The sequence below is a fragment of the Pagrus pagrus genome, assembly GCF_965226575.1.
Source record: "Pagrus pagrus genome assembly, chromosome: 3".
NCBI lineage: Eukaryota > Metazoa > Chordata > Actinopteri > Spariformes > Sparidae > Pagrus > Pagrus pagrus.
Window position 1 is genome coordinate 19,492,046 of NC_140187.1, and position 19,246 is coordinate 19,511,291.

The 19,246-nt window shown below is 39.1% G+C and overlaps 2 protein-coding genes across 2 annotated transcripts; one reads left to right on the top strand and one right to left on the bottom strand.

Moving 5' to 3' along the window:
* Positions 1-170: 170 nt before the first annotated feature.
* prkag1 (protein kinase, AMP-activated, gamma 1 non-catalytic subunit) lies at positions 171-6,184 on the top strand. The gene is made up of 13 exons (XM_084348235.1): positions 171-327; positions 1,421-1,472; positions 1,576-1,676; positions 1,786-1,867; positions 1,957-2,015; positions 2,173-2,218; positions 2,310-2,364; positions 2,944-3,070; positions 3,282-3,447; positions 3,552-3,589; positions 3,804-3,950; positions 4,372-4,471; positions 4,618-6,184. Exons 1-13 carry the CDS (start codon positions 319-321, stop codon positions 4,626-4,628), a joined length of 993 nt encoding a protein of 330 aa, XP_084204361.1. The 5' UTR covers positions 171-318; the 3' UTR covers positions 4,629-6,184.
* A 1,224-nt stretch (positions 6,185-7,408) lies between these two features.
* On the bottom strand, positions 7,409-18,162 carry LOC311254364 (activin receptor type-1B-like). The gene is made up of 9 exons (XM_084348089.1): positions 17,990-18,162; positions 14,667-14,912; positions 13,255-13,521; positions 12,729-12,959; positions 12,425-12,592; positions 11,151-11,307; positions 10,913-11,037; positions 10,688-10,818; positions 7,409-10,073 (listed from the first exon to the last, which is right to left on the bottom strand). Exons 1-9 carry the CDS (start codon positions 18,054-18,056, stop codon positions 9,948-9,950), a joined length of 1,518 nt encoding a protein of 505 aa, XP_084204215.1. The 5' UTR covers positions 18,057-18,162; the 3' UTR covers positions 7,409-9,947.
* Positions 18,163-19,246: the final 1,084 nt, after the last annotated feature.

Below are 19,246 nucleotides of genomic sequence, written 5' to 3' on the forward strand. Positions count from 1 at the left end.
TCGGTTGCATTATTTGGGTAGCTAAAGGTTGACTTACAATATTAGACACTACTCAAAATTAATTGGGAGATCAAATTAAATGTGTCGCACTAAATAAAAAATAACTAATTTTGAGTAGTGTATATTACATTACATTACCGTAATTTCATTTAAACTTACCTGAGATTGTGGTGCGGTAACGCTACATGTAATACGGTAATGACTGTACAGCCATTCAAGTTGCTCGTTGCGAGTTGTAGCGGAAGACCTGTGTGCTTCTGGAGATCCTGCCATTTGTAAACCAACCCGGCTACAGGAGGGAGATACGGCGAATGGGATATGGAGTGTGTAAGTTACCTAGCCCATTTCAGCGTGCACAAATGGTTAGCTTCCTAAAAAAATCCTTTCCACTTAAGTTCGCCAACTAACGTGACTTTCCGAAGAATGCTAACGGTAGCAGCTAACTAGCTAAGTCTTGGTATAGCAGGCAAAGCTCACAGTAATTATAAACAACCGTCAGGAAGCACTTCAGTCTCGTGGGGAAGGTGACTAAGAAATGCCGCCCTTGTCTCAGTGCGCATTGATAACTGAAATAAGACGGCAAACCACATAATGTTACCATGGTAATTGACGTAAAAGCCGGAGCTGAAAAGGAAAGTCACCTCGACTGGCTGTTCAACGTCAACACACTGACGTCCGATTAGCTTAATGCTAATGCCTAGCTCACGTTACTCTTATCAGAGACTTTGTTATTAAGGCTTTGTTCAAAGGTGCGTTATTCCTTTTGCTCATAACGACATTGTCAGTTTGATAGCCAAGCTTTGTAAAATTGCAACATCAATGTCAAATGAATCCTGTATAACAAAAATAGATATTTCCATTACGTTCACTCAAGTAAACATTTGTGCTCTCTCTATTCGTACTTAATGCTAACGTTAGGCAAAGTAAGTTGATGAGTAACTAGCTGACTGCAACATAATTTTACTTGTTTTCTTCATCCCATAAAACCAGTCATGATCAATGAAGCAAAACATGCTTTGTCACATATGCCTGCCCTTGGTAAATAATACAGTACACCTATAAGTTGACAAGTACAGCTTTAAATCTGCCTTAAGCATGTACATACAGTTTACAGATGCCTCCATCAACCACTTAACTTTACAATAACCCAACCAGTCCCAATATTGTATATATATATATATAGTAGATATCTTTGTAGTACAATACACAGACATTGTAACATCAAAACATTTATATCTTAACCATTTTTTTTTTTTTCAATATTATTTTTTTATGTCTTCAACTACAATTCCTACATGTTGCACCTTTAACCTAAATATAACAGTTAGATTTATAACAACAGAGTTTACACGTTCACTTCATCTTTGAAGTTGCCTGGACAAACTGAATCTTAATTGCCTTTTATCTTTTTTCATTTCAGATTCCAGTAGCAATTGATGATCTTGAGGGCAAAAAAGACCCAGTCCTAGAGGGTAAAGAAATTCTTTAAATCTCATGAGACCAAAGTGAGAGACATTGACATTCAAAAACAGCCAACAGGTGTCCTCAAAAGTGTTTCCTCTCTCATTCCTTCAGATCCAGAGCACAATGTGTACACCAGGTTTATGAAGTCTCACCGGTGTTATGACCTTGTACCTACCAGCTCCAAATTGGTTGTGTTTGATACATCACTTCAGGTAAAATAAGAAACACTTTAAATCCTAATTTATTTATTTATTTATTTATTTTAATTTTTTGCTAATGAGCTAATGTAGACTGAAACTTTTGGTGTGATTGATTTTACAGGTCAAGAAGGCATTTTTTGCTCTTGTATCTAATGGGGTCAGAGCAGCGCCTCTGTGGGACAGTAAGAAGCAGTGCTTCGTTGGTAAGGGTCATTTTTATTCAGCACACTTTAACTCTTTTTAAGACAAAATTAATTCAGTCTTACTTTATGCTGCTCTGGCATCTCCACAGGTATGCTGACCATCACAGACTTTATTAACATCCTTCATCGCTACTACAAATCTCCGTTGGTAAGATGGTGGAAACCAAGTGGTTACTGTATTTTGTCATATTTCATGTATTACTAGTAAGTTGCTGAATGTGTCCTTGCTCTCTTTCCATTTGTATCAAGAGCTTGATTTCTTTCTTTGTTCACTGTCAGCCCTTCCTCTCCTTGTAATCTTTCAGGTCCAGATATATGAGTTGGAAGAGCACAAAATTGAAACATGGAGAGGTGAGAATGTTTATATCTAATGAATTGCTTGTGATTTACTGCGGTATTCTTGAAGGTCTTAAACAATTTTATCTGTTCTTGTTTATAACAGAGCTGTACCTTCAAGACTCTTTCAAGCCACTGGTTAGCATATCTCCCAATGCAAGGTGAGTCCTTTTAAATTAATGGTTGGTTTGCAGTCGGACTTCAAATTTCAGTTTCTTAAATACACAGATGTTGCACGCTGTGACATTCAGGAGGCATACTAGAGGGACATATCATGGTTTAGCCTGAGGCAGTAGCTCAGATGTCACTGATGAAGCACAAATACTTCATTACTACACTACTAACATTTCAGGAATCCTGTTTGAAACACTCCTCCACACTTTAGTCTTTAGACCAGAGTTTGCAAATCGAAGCTGACTTTACACCACCATCTGAGGATTAGCCATGGCTACAACAAGCTTTTCTGCAATTTTGTGATTGATATGAAGTTATCAAGATTTCATTTTCAAACCTAGTTTTGTCTGTTACAATATTTATAGTATGAATGCTACACTTAACTTATACTTTAAGTTTTTACATTTCTTGCTGAGATACCAACAGCTTACAAACTAACATTAGGAGTAACTATGTCTTGGTGATTTTTCCTTTCGCTTTCTTTATTTAGCTACGTCATCTCACAACAAGCCTTGTCCAAAATAACTTGATTAACGTGTTCCTGTCTTAACTCCTCTGTGTCTCAGTTTGTATGATGCTGTCTCATCTCTGCTGAAGAATAAGATCCACAGACTGCCTGTAATTGACCCGCTGACAGGGAACACGCTCTATATTCTCACACACAAGAGGATTCTCAAGTTCCTGAAACTTTTTGTAAGTCACTTTAGCTTCTCTCCTCGCTAACACTTCATTAAATACTTCAAATGATCTGCTATTGTTTTCTCAGTATTGGGAGTCTGATAATAACACTGCAGATGTCTAGTACAGAGTAAAGGAAACAGTATTTGTCAGAAGAATTTCACAAAGACACAAATTTCCCTACAGTTTAAGTCAGGCTTGCACAACTTCTTGTTTTTGTTTTCAGATATCAGAGATGCCAAAACCCTCGTTCTTGAAGCAAACCCTAGAAGAACTGAACATCGGAACATTCCAGAACATAGCAGTGGTCCGTGCAGACACACCGCTGTACACAGCGCTGGGTATTTTCGTTGAGCAGCGAGTGTCAGCACTCCCCGTTGTGGATGACAAAGGTATGTGGGCTGGTTGAAATGACATCCTTGTTGATTTTTCCATTATTGACCAAGCCTCTTGAGTTTGTTTATTCATGTGCTGATGTGCTGCCTCTTTCTTGCAGGTCGAGTGGTGGATATATACTCAAAATTTGATGTTATAGTAAGTTGATATCTGTCAGTGTCTTCTCACTGTATTTTTTTATTTATTTTTTTTACAACTCAATAGGAGTAACTAACGACGCCCACCCTTACTAGAGAGATAGATTTACCTGAATTTTGGTACATGAATCACATGGCTGTATTTCTTTGAAGGACATTTATGAGGAGTTTATTAGGAGTAAGCATTTTTAACTTGAACGCCTGTTTTAACACAGAACCTGGCAGCGGAGAAGACGTACAACAACCTGGATGTGACAGTGACCAAAGCCTTGCAGCATCGCTCTCAGTACTTTGAAGGAGTGCTGACCTGCAACAGACACGAGACCCTGGAGGCCATCATCAACAGACTGGTGGAGGCTGAGGTGAGACTTGGATTTCGTTGTCTTTGTGGCCTATAGCTTGTGATAAACACTGTCTGACATGATCCTCCACACTTTATAAATCTTGCTTTTTAAATCAAGCTCCTAAATCGAGGGACACATCAAACACGACCTGAAAATTAGCTGAGGATACCACCAGATTTCCTCTTTCAAGGAAACTCATTGATAACTTAATGAAGTCAAAATGATGTTTTTACCCTTCAGTGTGTCATCACTACACTATATAACTACAAAAGCTACGTTATCTTTTGTTATTGACACTACTGTGTGTGTGTGTGTGTGTGTGTGTGTGTGTGTGTGTGTGTGTGTAGCTACTCTGTCATGAATCAATTCTTCTGGCCTTGGTAGAAATAATGTTTTGCAGGGGTAAAAGTAACATTTATGGTGCTCCTGTGTCTTTTAGGTGCACAGGCTGGTTGTAGTGGATGAGCAGGAGGTGGTGAAGGGAATTGTCTCCCTGTCAGATATTCTCCAGGCGCTAGTGCTAACCGATGGAGATGAGGGTAAGTAAAGTTGTGTTTCTGTCATGGATTTTTGGACCGTACAAATAATTTAAGTATTTCAGTCGTTAAAGCAGTGTAATCATTCACATATTTTCCTAAATATGTTCACGATAAACCTGTAGTAAAGAAAAAATTTCTGTCCACAGGCACAGCTTGAGGAAGTAACTCAAACAAGGAAAGGCCACACAGTTTTAAGTGGAGGTCAGAGCAAAGGGAGAAAGAGAACATGGAGGGGAATTAAGACGGTATATCGAAGTGTCATCTATCTCCTGTCACCAGCTTTTCTATACTCGCACATGAAGACTTCTCCCTCTCTCTGCAAAAATATGAAATCATAGCAAAACAGCAATATAATAGCACAGAATATATGGAAGTAAATTGAGCCAAATTGTAAGCCACAGGAGAGATGTGAAAGCACAAGAGACCTCTGAAGAGGAGCTGCAGCCAGTTAGTACTGAGGACCATTAATTATGACTTTGATTGCAGATGTATTCCTGATAATATAAATCAATTATTCCGTTTCCAGCTAAAGGGAAACTGATTTATCTGTATTGCCTTTTGTTGGCATCATTTCATTTCTACAATAACAAATGTAAATCTAGATGCACATAAAGCCTCTATAAGGGTTATTGTGAATACTGTAACTGTCAGATCAACATTCAGTGTGTTGTTGTTTTGGCACGTTATGACATTTGACTGAGCTCTGTTCTTTGTACATTTCAGTAGAATGATGTTAACCAGCTTAAATGATCTTAATATTCATTTATTCAGCTAGTTTGATTACTTAAAAGCAGGTGGAGGGTTGATTTGTACGTCATCTTTTACCTTAAACTAGACTTTTTCAATTTTCAATACAGATAAATGGACAAGGTTATGGTTACTGAAGTATTTAACTGTATGTATGCTTCGTACATACAGTTTATGAAAACAAGCTACATGCTAGCTTTGTGTGAAGATTGTAAAAATTATTTAGCTTAATTTATCATTCAAACACTAGACAGCTTTAATTTGAAATGATTTCACAGACGTAAAGTGAGAGGCCGGGTCACGGTCTTACTAAATTTTCCAAAAGCCAGGAGTGGAGCCAAAAATAGCTCTGGATACATTTTAAACCACTTTTCAGTGAACTTAAAAAATGTATATATGTCAATTTGTCAATAATTAAATCAAGTTGCCACAGTGATCAGTGTGGGAAGAATCCAAGGGCTCAGGTTTGAATCTGTTATGTAGCCAGAGAGCTAAGTAGCAAACCTGGAAGAGCACTTCAGGCTAAGACAACCTCATTAAAGTCTAGAGCAGCGTCCAAGAATCTGCTGTTAGAGACAACCGTTAATTGTCACAAGCTCTGGATATTTATGGCTTTTATGTTTGCCATTTTGTCTGTGTTGTCATGTACAGCAAAATGTTTAATGGATTGTACATTTTAATTTGAAGACACAGTTTTTCTGCCTGTTCTGTTACCCACACTTTGGGTTTTGGCATTATTAACGTAAAAGGGATTTGCTTACTTCGTCAAAGCTTCATAATCACCAAAAAAAGTGGTCTAAATGGTCAAGTTAAAGTGGCAACAGACAACTTTTCCCCAAGTGGAACTATTGTTGGTGCCTGTGTTGCAACCTGATCGCGGTCTGTTTTTCTCAGAATTGCAACAACCAACAGCACAAGACAAAACGTGTGTTCATCCATGTAGTCTTTAATGGAGACGTGACAGAAGACAGGAATAGTGACAGGCTGCCAGCCTTCATTTTCCCGGGAGATTTCATCCCCTGTGGCAGACAGAATAGCATGGTGAAAGCGAGCTTTGCAGGCTGGTACATTAAAACAAAAAACTTGTCTATTGCCACTTTAACTATTCAAATTTTTGTGGTGTTCATGCTCTGATGTATATGTTTTTGGTGTGTTTTGTTAACGTCAGTTAGAGTCAGTCGTCTTACAGGTATATCAGACTGTTTCCATCATTGTGTTTCGGGGACTTTATCAAAATCACTAACTACCAGCATTTCCTTCCACTTTCATGAGATAGGTCAGGAACATACCACACTTCCTGTTTTGGTATGTATAAAATTGAGTGTGTACAACTGTATGTAAATGCACAGGTTTTGTACTAATCTGTATTGAGATTATAATTTAAAGGATGAGCAATAAAGGTTCTTTGAGTTTCTTTTAAATGGTGTAACTGTTCAATGCTTACATCTTGCATGTCACATTTAACCTTTGTCTAAAGATGTAACTGGGTAGCACTGATGATAAAGTGACTTACACTGCAACTTTAGCTTTAGCTAAATTCAATCTTTATTATCTTCGGCCAGCGACAAGCATACACTGACATCACCTGGTACGTTGCTATGGTGAACATGTAAGCAAACAGTTCCTTGTTTACATATCCAACAGACAAAAAGTAAAATCAGCATTCATTTAGAGTCTTTTTGTCCACCTGACGAATTTAAGTCCAATGCTCACTCTTCCTTTAGCTGTTTTTGATAAAACAGGAATAACAAATACAGAAAAAGAAACCAATACATACTGTATGATTTAAAACTATGACTGAGATCGAAAGCCACAAGTTTACTATATACCTTATATATCTTTAACACAGTATTTCCCAAAATATTTCAGAGGTCGTAAACCCATACTTGTCGTTTTTTTTCAGAGAGTCAAAGAGGTGTTGAAGTTCAACTCTCTTTAGCTGCAAAATGCTCCATTATGTTCACCGACTAGTTGCTTACTTTGCTGATCGGTGCAGGATAGGTAGACTGGCATAAACTGTTTTTTAGAGCAGAATGTTATGAGTGCAGTGAGAGTGAACGAAAACAGTAATACACACGATCTACAACTACGAAGTCATCTTTTGTTCATGTACAATACTTTTTTCACTCTTGAAACATTGAACATTGGGATTGGTTGAGGTGAAATAAAGTAAAAGAAACAGACACCACATAGGAAAACAATTGCATTTATTACTCTATATTAGAAGGTACATGATTGAAGTCCTGAAGGGGTTTTTACATGGATGCAGTTGTCTCTTTGCCATGATTAGACAGAGACCTGGACATTGTCACAACCTGTAGAGTAACACCTAATTTCTTTGACTCAAACCCATCCTATTCTTCCATAGGGACATTTGGAGCAAGGTATTAAAAACCTTAAATACACTATACATTTTGTACATTGTAAGGCAAATACAATTTGACAAACATACCCCTTTATTGTATAAATATGATTGACACTCAACCACCTATCAAACAGTAGAGCTCCCCAGTCTTTCCAGCCAAAAACAACAGCATCAAGTGCAGTTTATTCATTCTTACAAACATCCTGTAAGACTTAAAACAATACAGTGCAGTGAGCAGGTGATTTTAAAATAAGAGGAACTGGTCGAACACATTTGTGAAACAGCATTGAGATATTTCAGTAGTATTTAGTGTCAACATTTCTTCTCCCAAACAAAAGTCGAATTTCCAGTTATAAGGAGTGTACAGTGACTGACTATATAAACATTCTCGTTTTCAGTAGTGGGATCTTAAATAGACACTGGCAGCCATGACAAGACATGATTCCGAGTACAATTTGGTTATAATGCTGCGAGAGGTCAGTAGTAGTGCACATGTGGCCTTTCAGGCTTTCATAGGGACTCAGGGCATACAAATATAAATAACGAGAAAGTCTATACACAAACAGTACCTGTTGAATCAGCATACAGCTAGAGACAAATGTAGACAGTGATTTTTGACAATGTTAGCTAGAAGGAGACAATCCACACATTGAGGAGGTATTGTATGGAGAACAAAATGAGCCACCAGGGGAAACATCAATTAAAAATCAAACACTGCTCTGCAGTAACAGAGGGCTGCAGGAGAAAGTGAACATAAACAGTGTGTCTGACTCATAATGTTACTGCAAAGGTCAGAAAGTAGAAGTCTTAGATTTTCTTCCCACCAACCAAAAGGCCGGTATAAAAGATTCAACTATCTAAAACATGACCTAGGTATCAACATAAAATCTAATCTACCTGTCATATGTACACAAGTATCATCTTAAAAATGTATTCATTTATGTGCAGCAGTTGTACTTGGCCAGGGAGAGTGCACCCTGAGGGGAAAAAAAGATCAACGGACATGCTCGGACAATATAAAAAAATGAACATAAAAACAAACTATATGAAGATTCCTAGTGATTTGAAAAGGGATAAATATAAAACATTTCTGGCCCGTATTTAAGGTTCAGTGTAAAGAGTAGTGGCTGCTGCAAAGGACAAAGGTTTATCTGAATGTCGAGTGTACCAGCTTCTCTGAGGGACTAGAGGGTTGACTCACATGGCAGGTCATGGTTTGTTGGTTGAACAACAGACAGTGACAGTGCATTCATATTGGAATGCTTCCATTTCAATATAATACATGTTGCATGGAGGTACAGCTGTTTGTGTGCCCCAATATGCAGCCAGCCAGTGTGTCAGCTAAGAAGATCAAAGTCAAAACTCGTAGTGTTAAATGACTGGCAGCTGCTGCTCTGCAACACTTCATCCTAGCAAATTGGATTTTTGCTCAATAATTCCAAAATGGGTATTTTGCTTAAGATTGTTCTGAAGATAAAGATAAAACTTTGATTGGTGAGCAATAGGAAAACCTGAGGTTCACAACAGCTTATGGAAAGAGCCCCTGGCGAGTGGTCCAAAGGCTAGACCGTGTTTGGCAAGTTGCCTGAATGCTCCAGTGACTTTGAAGTCTCAAACACCTTGTTCAAAGTTAATGGGCTGCATTTACACAATCTGTCTGAACTGCTTTGTACATGCTTACATGGTGATAATCAGCAGACTACTAAAGCACACAGTTGTAGCAGAACAAGATGGATTATTCTCTTTGAAGGATTTCTGAGCCGTTTGTGATTTGCCTGTGTGCTGTAGGTGGCACAGAGAAAAAAACTCACAAACACCCATATACATTAACAACAAGATCTAGTCATTTAAATAACAGGATAAGTACAAAATAAGTTAAAAACACTCCCAACCTTACCAGCTTGCCCCCTATTCAAAGACAAAAAGAGCAAATATAATGCAACTGTGATCGAGGAGACTTTGTGGAAATATCAGCAACTGATTTTCAAAATGTTAACTGGTTAATTACATATCCTATTATAGATTGCATACAAGTAACACAGGAAATCCAAGGATCCTTGTTAGTACGGAGTGTAGAGAGGAACAGAAAGGTTCAGGGTGGGCAGCAGTAGCTGAGGACAAGACAGGAAAGACGTTCTTGGTAGTTTGGCTGGGTAAGCGAGGTAGGGTTTGTCAGAAATCAAGTGGCTTCAAAACTGGCAGGAGTGTCTATGGAGGAATATTTTACAGAGTGCGACTCTCCATCAGATTCTCTTACTTTGTGCATTCTTTGTAGAAGGCCCGGCCCCTCTCTTCTCAGTGTCCTACAGTCTGGAGTTAGGTCCTGCTCAAAGCTCTTTCTCAGTGCTCTGCTCACTTTAATGCTCAGACTTTAATGTCCTCCTGAATGCTGAGCTGGGACAGGGTCTTTTTAATGCGCAGGGCTGTCAAGCGGGCGGCTCCATTAGCATACCAGCACTCCCTCATGATTTTGCCCATAACCCGCAAGGCCTGGAACAGCAGGGGGAAGAATCAGGTTAGTATGAAAAATGACAGACACACATTAAGAGTTTTTCTGTATGAATGGGAACTTAAAGTTGTTTCTTGAAGAATTGTGACCAAGATATATAAACTTGTCCGTGCTCTCTGGTGGACAGACACTATAATGACGTCTACAAATTACACTAAACATATCTTTGGTATTGCTGTACACCAGTTTCTCATTGGCCAATGTATGCTCCGTTACCAATAAAGGTAAGAAAAGCTAATACTGGCTGATTTATTTGGCTTTAGTTGGAAATAAACCAACAGTTTAAGCAGATTAACTGAGAATGAGGGCACTTGCAACGTGCATCCCTCATGGCACAGGAAATATGTTACTGGAAGACAATCTAGAAACAGTGTGACGCTATTCCACAGTTTGAGTAGCAATTTTAGTCATTTTATAATAATTTCACCCTGAGGAAAGAACCTGATAACCTCTTGAACTCGTTTTAGTGATTCCACAGCGCTCCTCTCAGCAATTAACTTGATGTGAGCAATGTTATGATCATAGAAAGGAATGAACCATGTTGTAATAAACTGGAGTGACCCTGAATGATCCAGTAAAAAGTTTATTTTTATACCTCGTAGCTCTGCCACCAGTTAGGGATGTTGGGTCGTAGCTTTTGGTCGCACACTAGCTTCCTCATCTCCTCGATGGACGGGTCAGACGGTACCAGGTCATAGTAGGGCAGCTGGTACTCCTCATGGATACCTGGTGACACAGGACAGTGTTGATCTCAGGGGTTGATAAAAGAGAAACAAAGAACACAGGTTGAGGATCCAGAGTGAAAACTAAAGAGTCTGACCTCCACTATTACAGCGGCGTGCAATCTCCCAGTAGACCAGCCCCAAAGCATAGATATCAGCACATTTGAATGAGTCAAAGTGTCTCATGTTGATCGTCTCATCCAGAACCTCTGGAGCCATGTACCTGTGAGACGTAAAAACAATCCCAGTTTAGAGAAAGAATTAAAGGATAAAGGTGTCAGAGATATCCGTGAGAGAGGACGCTCTCCAGCTGCAGGTGTGTATGATGACACAGACCTCTTGGTGCCCACCCTTTGATTGGGCGCGATGTCGATGGTGTCTGTGGCAGAGTCGTGACGGACAGCCAGGCCCAGATCAGCGATGGCACAGGTGCAGTTCTTCTTCACGAGGATGTTCTTGGACTTCAGGTCTCTGTGGGCAATGCCTGGCTTTCCTATCCAAACATAAGGTATATGAGAAACACTTGTGAGTTGCTATCTCTAAATTTGTTATCAACATGGACATGCAGTCTCTTTTATGAAAAAAAAAACTAGAAACGTTTCCTTTTATGGGCATCAGCGTGGTTGATAAAAATAGAAAACACTTCCCAATTTGAGCGACAGAATGTCCTCAACTGCACTTAAATTTTCCATGAACGGCAGATATGAAGATGATTCACCAGTGAAGTGTTCTCAAAGACGGCCAGTAGATAACGGATATAAGTCTTCATTAGATGGTAATACATCTTTTAATTTTTCAGCAGTAAACACTGTCTGATGCTAGACTGCCTGCCTGTACATGACCATAACAACAGTTAAACAAGATGAAAACAGATGAGAAAAACAACTTCCCTTGACCACACCACAAAAACATCAGTTAATGATATTTAGAAGAGAAACCACACTGGTTTTTCAAATCTAAAATAAATTAAATAATGTCTCCAAGAACATATTTATTTATTTTTCTGCATAATCTTTTTTGTAACCATATTCTACATACGAAACTGTTTGGACATCTTCTGTTTAATGACTCAATTAAATTGCATCAGAGTCTTGCATTACATGGCAGAAATCAGTTGTCAACAGGAGAGAGCTTGTGTCAGTCTGTGGGTGGGGTAGGAAACATAAGCAATGTGTTTCAAAAGGGAAATCCATCCAACCACCAATGTAAGTGTTGATATAAATATTGCTCAATTTATTTCTCAATAAAATAATTTCTCAAATAATTTCTCAATTAGTTATTTCCAGACGGTACGCACATTTTTTTCATGTACAGGTGCTAAAAACTAAAGACTTTCTGTAGCCACTAAGAAGTGTGGAACTTTGTACATTAAACAATTCAATGACAACATTTTCATTTAGATGGAAATTTAGAAGACTTAAAAGGGATTTTCATACTGTTAGCTACAGCACAAACAGATTAGAGAGGAATGTTGGCAGCAGACTTGATCTATGTTGGCTGGTTTATTATTAAAGTGGTAGCATCACCAAATTGTAAATATTTATTAAACAGCTTAAGGCCAGGGGAAAAGAGGTATGCTTAAATACAAATGCAAATAATACAAACACTACCTTGAGTTCCAAGAATCTCCATGTGCAGATGTGCAAGGCCGCTGGCAGCGGACAGCGCTAGTTTGATCATTCCTTCAGTAGTGACAGAGTAGCGGTTCAGGTAGTCAAACAGAGAGCCGTGCTCATGGTAGTCTGACACCAACCACAGCTGGGTCCATGTGCCATTGTCTGGGCAAGACGCAGAAATACAGAAATAAGTGATTATAAGTTTACTCAAGAGTGATGAAGAAACACTGACCAAACACAGATAAATAACCTACATATAATTATTTGATTAGAAAAGAGAATATGCTGTGATTTGCACCTTTGTTGTCAGCAGCTATGAAGCCCAGGATGTTTTCATGGCGGAGCATGATGGTCTGATAGATTTCTGCCTCACGGAACCAGGAGCGCTCCTCCCTGGATGAGAAGATCTTCACTGCCACGTCACCGCCCCTCCAACGTCCTCGCCACACCTCCCCGAAACGCCCTTTACCAATGATCTCTTGGAGGACAATCGTCCTGGCCACCGTCCGCTGGACAAACAGAGGCAGACCTGCTCAGAGAGGATGAGAACGGAGAACAGTCATCAACAGGCTTCTGATACAAACCTGTGTGAACTACAACATGTAGTAGCAAAACGCCCTAGTGTGAATAGCACTGACCTTTCAGCTGAAATGGATTGACACTGTTATTCTCTATTTTTCTAATATATCACTTTATTAAATTGCTCAAAGATAACCTTTTATTTATTCATCTTTATTCATTTGTTCACTTCTCAACAAGAATTTCCACCACATAACAAAAGTACTGGCCTGCAGCTCCATTATCATATCACGTTGTGCACTAACCGGAGCCTGAACCAGACGTGGACAGATCATAAATGAGGTCCTGCAGGGTCCTGTCTTTGGCCAGGTAGAGGTGATCACAGGAGGGGTCCTCTACCTCCAGCCTTTGCCTGTGGCTGTAGGCCCTCTGATGGTACTGATACAGGAACACGCCCATCAGCAGCAGCAGACACAGCAGGAACAGCGGCCCTGCGATCACAGCGACGAGTTCCACCAGCCCCCATGTCCCACCTGGACCGTAGCCTCCCCCCAGTCCTGACTGAGTCGTAACTGAGGAGAGAACAATGTGTGGCAGTGAGTACACACTCAGGACTGACTCTATTCCATAACTATATATAATGAACTGCTTCTTGTCCTTAAGGGGTAACGGCATAAAGCTTTCAGCTTAGCAGAGAATTAGAAAAATGAGTCAGAATTAGACTCTTGCATTAACTTCTATTGATTATTTCTAGTTATTTAACAAAGAGATGCTCAATTCTCCACAGTGAAAGGCTTTTACTGTGAACAAGATGTACAAGAAGTGTCGAAATTACATTTACAGCATACTAATACCTTTAAAGGTCAGCTTATTCTCTTGTTTAACCACACTCAGATATTTCTGCAGTGCTTTAACAATGCTCTACTTGAGTTTTGGGTTTCTCCTCAACTCCACTCTTGAGACCTTGTATTTATTTGGCTTTAAAATCCTTATTGCTGATTGTAGCACAAATCATCCAGGCACTATAATCATTTCAAGATCACGAAACCTGCATGAGGGAGAGAAAACGTTGGTCTTTTATACCCATTTATCATAGCGTGCTGCAGAGTTCACAGTTTTGGTGAGGATATTCACACTCTCTCACCCCAATCAGAGAAATGTTGGTTTCAAGTATAAGTCTCTTTGTTTATACCAGGCTTTTAAGGTGCTGTTTTCTGGTTAAAAGCTTCATATAAACTTGAGCTTTTTGTTCATGCTGAGGATGGATTCAGTCCATAATTTCCTGGCACAGTTGTTCCACACTGATACTGTTCTCTTCACATATTTGTAGACTCTGTACAGAACACCAGAAAAAAAGCTTCTCAGTAACCATGAGTCATAAAAGTGTGTAGGAAACTGCTCACAAGTGCTGAGATGCATCAGATAACATCACAGACGATAGATGAATGCATGTTATAACTAGGCCGCATGTTCATTATCAGGAGTTAAGTTAATAAGGTGCAAAAGCTCCTTCGCAGAACCAGTAATTTACCAGTGTACACAGAACAAGTTATTGCATGTTCTTGCCTGGGTTTTGCTCAGTCAGTTTTGGATGACATACTTGCTCCAACTTGCACAATAGATAAACAGAGAAACACAAAAACAAACTTAAATGCCAAACTCGTGGTGATAGCATCAGTGCATGTAACTGATCATACTGTATATGCTGCGTTCTGACCTGAGGGTACTTGGAGGTCAATGCTGTTGCAGTAGTCCGTGTAGCAGCAGTGGATGTTCAGCAGGCCGTCTGCACCGCGGCAGTAGAACGGCTGTCCAGGGGGCTCAAGGTTGTCCCGTGTGATGCAGGTACGGATGTGCTGCTCTTGGCCATTGATGAAAGAAGTGGAGGCCATGCAGGCTCCATCGGTCTCGCACCGGGAGCCGGTCTTCTCACACGGGGGTGTGGTGCAGTTACACCACAGAGCTGCAGAGACGGAGGAGGCAGAACAAGCAACATGGTGTCAAATGCAACTTTTTCTGATGTTAAAAAAACTGAATTTTGGTCTTTGAGCACTGCAAATGGGCATAGCGTGTCCAGGGTCTGAATTTATTGGTACAAAACATGTAGCGCGTAGACTGACAAACATGAAACCTATAAACATACAGGCCAATAACTAGCAATACTTTGTCAGTGATGTTGTTGCTACTGTGGCTTTTTAAGCATGTGAGATCTCACATCTTGCTAGGCCGCTAGCTGATAAGGTAAGTAGAATTAAACGATAAGTGGTCAACTATTAAATTAATCAACAACTATTTTGATGATCAATTCATTGATTTCAGTAATTTTTTTAGGGAAAAAAAGCCAAAATGCTCTGGTTCCAGTGTCTTTAATGTGGATATTTTATGGTTTCTTCACTATTCTGTTACAGTACTCTGATTGTCTTTGGGCTGTGAACCAAACTTGCAACGATATCAGATTTTCACGGTACAATAACCATCTGAGAAAATATCACAGTATTATACAGTTATTATCATTATTATCAGTTGCAATGATGCTTAAAATAATTAAGTTATATGTTTTTTTTAGGTTGAACAAACATTTATTTTATTTTCATAAACTATCATATCCCTACAGACATAAAATTGATAATATACTTATATTTAATGACACTTAAGCAAATATTCACAGTACGATAACTGTCAAGTTTCATACCACGGTTTACCAATAAAACCGGTATATTGCTACAACACTATTGTAGACAAAACAAGACATTTGAGGATGTGAACTTTTTTGACATTCTATAAACCAAACAACTTATTAATTAATCAAGAAAACAATCAACAGATTAATCGACTCTAAACATAAAAGTTAGTTGCAGTCATTGAGATCAGAGAGTAAAATCTTACGTTTTAGTATTACTATTAGGAGAACTTTTTCAGATGAGTGATGTCTTGCCAAAATGAACTCAAGAGATGAGGACAGAGAAGGAGGATGGCATAAGCGAGGTCTGGTCAGGAAGAAGAGGAAGTGTTGGAGGTTGGGTTGGGTGGGGTGTGTGTGTGGGAGGCAGGGGCTTTTTAAGGATGGGTGGAGGGTTTATGTGAGGGCATGTAGGAGTAGAGATTAACTGATCAGCTGTGACTGTCATTTTACTAACAGGAGACTGAGACTTCCTCTGTGAAATTCAATTATGTTATTAAGACACGGACATGATGTGACATTCCAGTAATTTTGGAAGAGCCCCCAGTGGATTTGATGTAGGAAATGACCTTGCTGGAGAGCCTGTGTGCAGCTAGATGTGCTTGTTAGGAAGCCAGCACACACACAGCTGAACTTCAGTGCCATCTACGTCAAACAGGGGAAATTTAGAGTTAAGGCCTTACAAGATCTTTTGCGGTACTGACTCACATATTTCCAACACCTATTTGGCAGATGCTTGTGTGTCAGATACGAGAAACAAGACAACTGGAGAAAAAAATAAGGAAGATAAATGCTGACTAAACAGGAAATCAGACTGACATTTCAGAATTTCCATGCCTGTAAATGTCACTACTCTAATCCATATTGGGTTGATTGTTTTAAAACCACAAAGGAGTCCACAGAGAAGAAAAAATGATGTATTATTGGGATTGGAAATCTCATAACCACGCAGAGGCATACAGCCAAGTTGCTGACCACTTCAACCGTGATAAAAAGGCAGTAGTAAAAAGATGTTTTCTGAATCTTTACCTCCAAGCCTCAAACATTTCCTATAAAAATAAATAACAATTTAAAATGTTTCCTTACAAACTACAAAAACTTCATATCACCACTGGAATTCAGCTGCTTCAGCACTCGGTCACATCTGCTCCAACATTTCTATTGTAGACCAGAACAGGATTGAGATCTCATGTTCATGACTCATGTCTTACAACCCGAACAGTAACTTTATGGTCCATGTGTTTGAAGACGTTATAGGTAACAGTGGTTACATGTGTACAATAACCAGCGCTGGGTGGGGATGCAGAGGAATGTGCTGTATAGTTAAGATGTGTTGCTCGCACTATTTCACAGGTTGCAATGACAGAAGAAAAGAGAAGGGACAGTTTCCACATTTCTTAACATTGCTTTATTCTAGGGGTCATTGATATCAATATATCAATATATAAATTAACTACTGACAAATATGATGTGATATCAATGCATTGCCCAGCCCTACAAATAAGGATATTATAGCCTGCTCTACTCTGTCTCATATGTTATTAAACTGCTGCTGGATACATTATAATCTCTTAAACATACAATAATGCTACAAAAATAATATTTGTTACTGCTCAAGACACAACCTGGATTCAACAGGGTTCAATTCATGATAAACTGTGAAATAACCTGCCATCAGATAAAAGATATTAACATGTGAACTGTCTCTTCATAGCAACACTGAACAAAGAGTCTCATCTCCTTCTGTGTCCTGGATGCTGTAGATATAAGATTACTAATGTCTGCCTATAAGTAATGTGAGTACTTCCATCCTACATTACATGAACATTTGACCACTGGAGAAATACTGTCACACAGTATAATGTCTTGATGGCATCATTATCTAACCAGCCTCATGTCAAGGGTCTCTGGATAGCATTACTGTGGTGGAGAGAGGTACTTAAGGAAAACACAACGACAACAACCATGTCTTTGGTTTTGTAACTTAAATAACGATAAGTACAAAAACCTGTGCAGCTCCAGAGCTGTGTTTACAGACAAACCCTTCACTGCGCTGACAGTCCTTGTTGCCTTAACACACCTTTTAACTGCCGGTTAAAGACTGCCCTAACCTTGCTCAACAGCGACGGGAATACGGTGAGATATCGTGTTTTGTTACATTCACATGAAAGACATTTAAATAACACCCATGTCCATACGAGTGAAGGCTGACCTGGTTTCCAACCGCCGCTCGGTTAGGCTAGGCTAGGCTAGGCTAGCCAACCTAGCTAACGTTAGCTCGCTGCTAATCCCACATTCGCTCGGCTTGATGGTGGCAGTGGTGCTGGGCTTACGAACAAAACAAACAGTGAGTTACTCACCCTCACAGCTTCTGTACAGGACGGTCTGAACAACCACGACGGCTAACGAAATCCGTAAGTTAGCCATGATCAATAAAGTCCCGGTTCATCGCATTAACACGTCTAGTTAGCTAAGATGTGGTGAGGCGTGCTGATGACAGCTAACCAAGCTGTCAGTGCCCAGGGTACAGTTTACTAACATGGTCCACCAGCAGGCAGCAGCACACATACACAGGACACTGTGTGAGGATATCTATCTATCTATCTATCTATCTATCTATCTATCTGTGGTCGACATCATAAGGATATACTGTAGTCATTAAAATGGTCGATAGGGTACACATTAGGTCATAAAGGTCACTCACAAGTGGACTTTTGTCAATAACAAGTTCTTCCTAGATTTTCTTTCTCATGAGGCTCTTATTGTTTTTGTCCATGCATTTTTCTCTCATCACCTCCAGCTTCAAATACATGTCAGCTATATAAGCTGCTCAATAGCAGCTGAATGGTGGGAAGTGGTACAACTAAATACATGCGTTCAAATACTTTCCCATAAAACCAATTCTGAGGTACTTGTACTTTACTTGTGTTTTTTTTTTTGCATTTTATGCTACTTTAAACTTCTACTCCACTACATTTTGGAAGTCAATATTGTTATTTTTATTCCACTACGTGTATCTGACAACATTAGTTACTTATTACTTTGATATGAAAGTGTATTGCTGCCAGGCCAGAAAAAGGAAAATGGCTCAGTATCACGTTATATAACCTTAAAAGTTTATTGTTATAACAGTGATCTTCTTGTGATAACTTTCTATTGTCATAAGAAGAAACTTGTCTTGTTTCTGCTTCATGATAATGTGAAAGTATTTTGTAATGACATCTTTGCAGATTTAGATTATTAATATAAAATATAAATCAACTGATAAATGATGATCTATTATTATAGATTAAACAACTTGGAAGTATATAAAGTAGTTCAAATTAACCTTCACCAGTTGCAGCATTAGTGATGCTTAAACATTTGTGCATCACTAATTAAAAATCCAGTGATATTGCAAATACTTACGTGCTTTTACTCAAGTTTGTAAGGACTTATAAAAATAAGCTGAAAATCCAACCACCCATGGTGAACTTGTTAGCAGTTAACAGTTGCCGTTTTCACATCCAGCAGGTACGGAGGAACATCGGTATTCATTTGGAGTTAGCGTTTATCAGAGAAGTCATAAATCCAGTTTCTTTTTAGCTCTGGTTTCTCCACAACCGTCTGACAAAAAC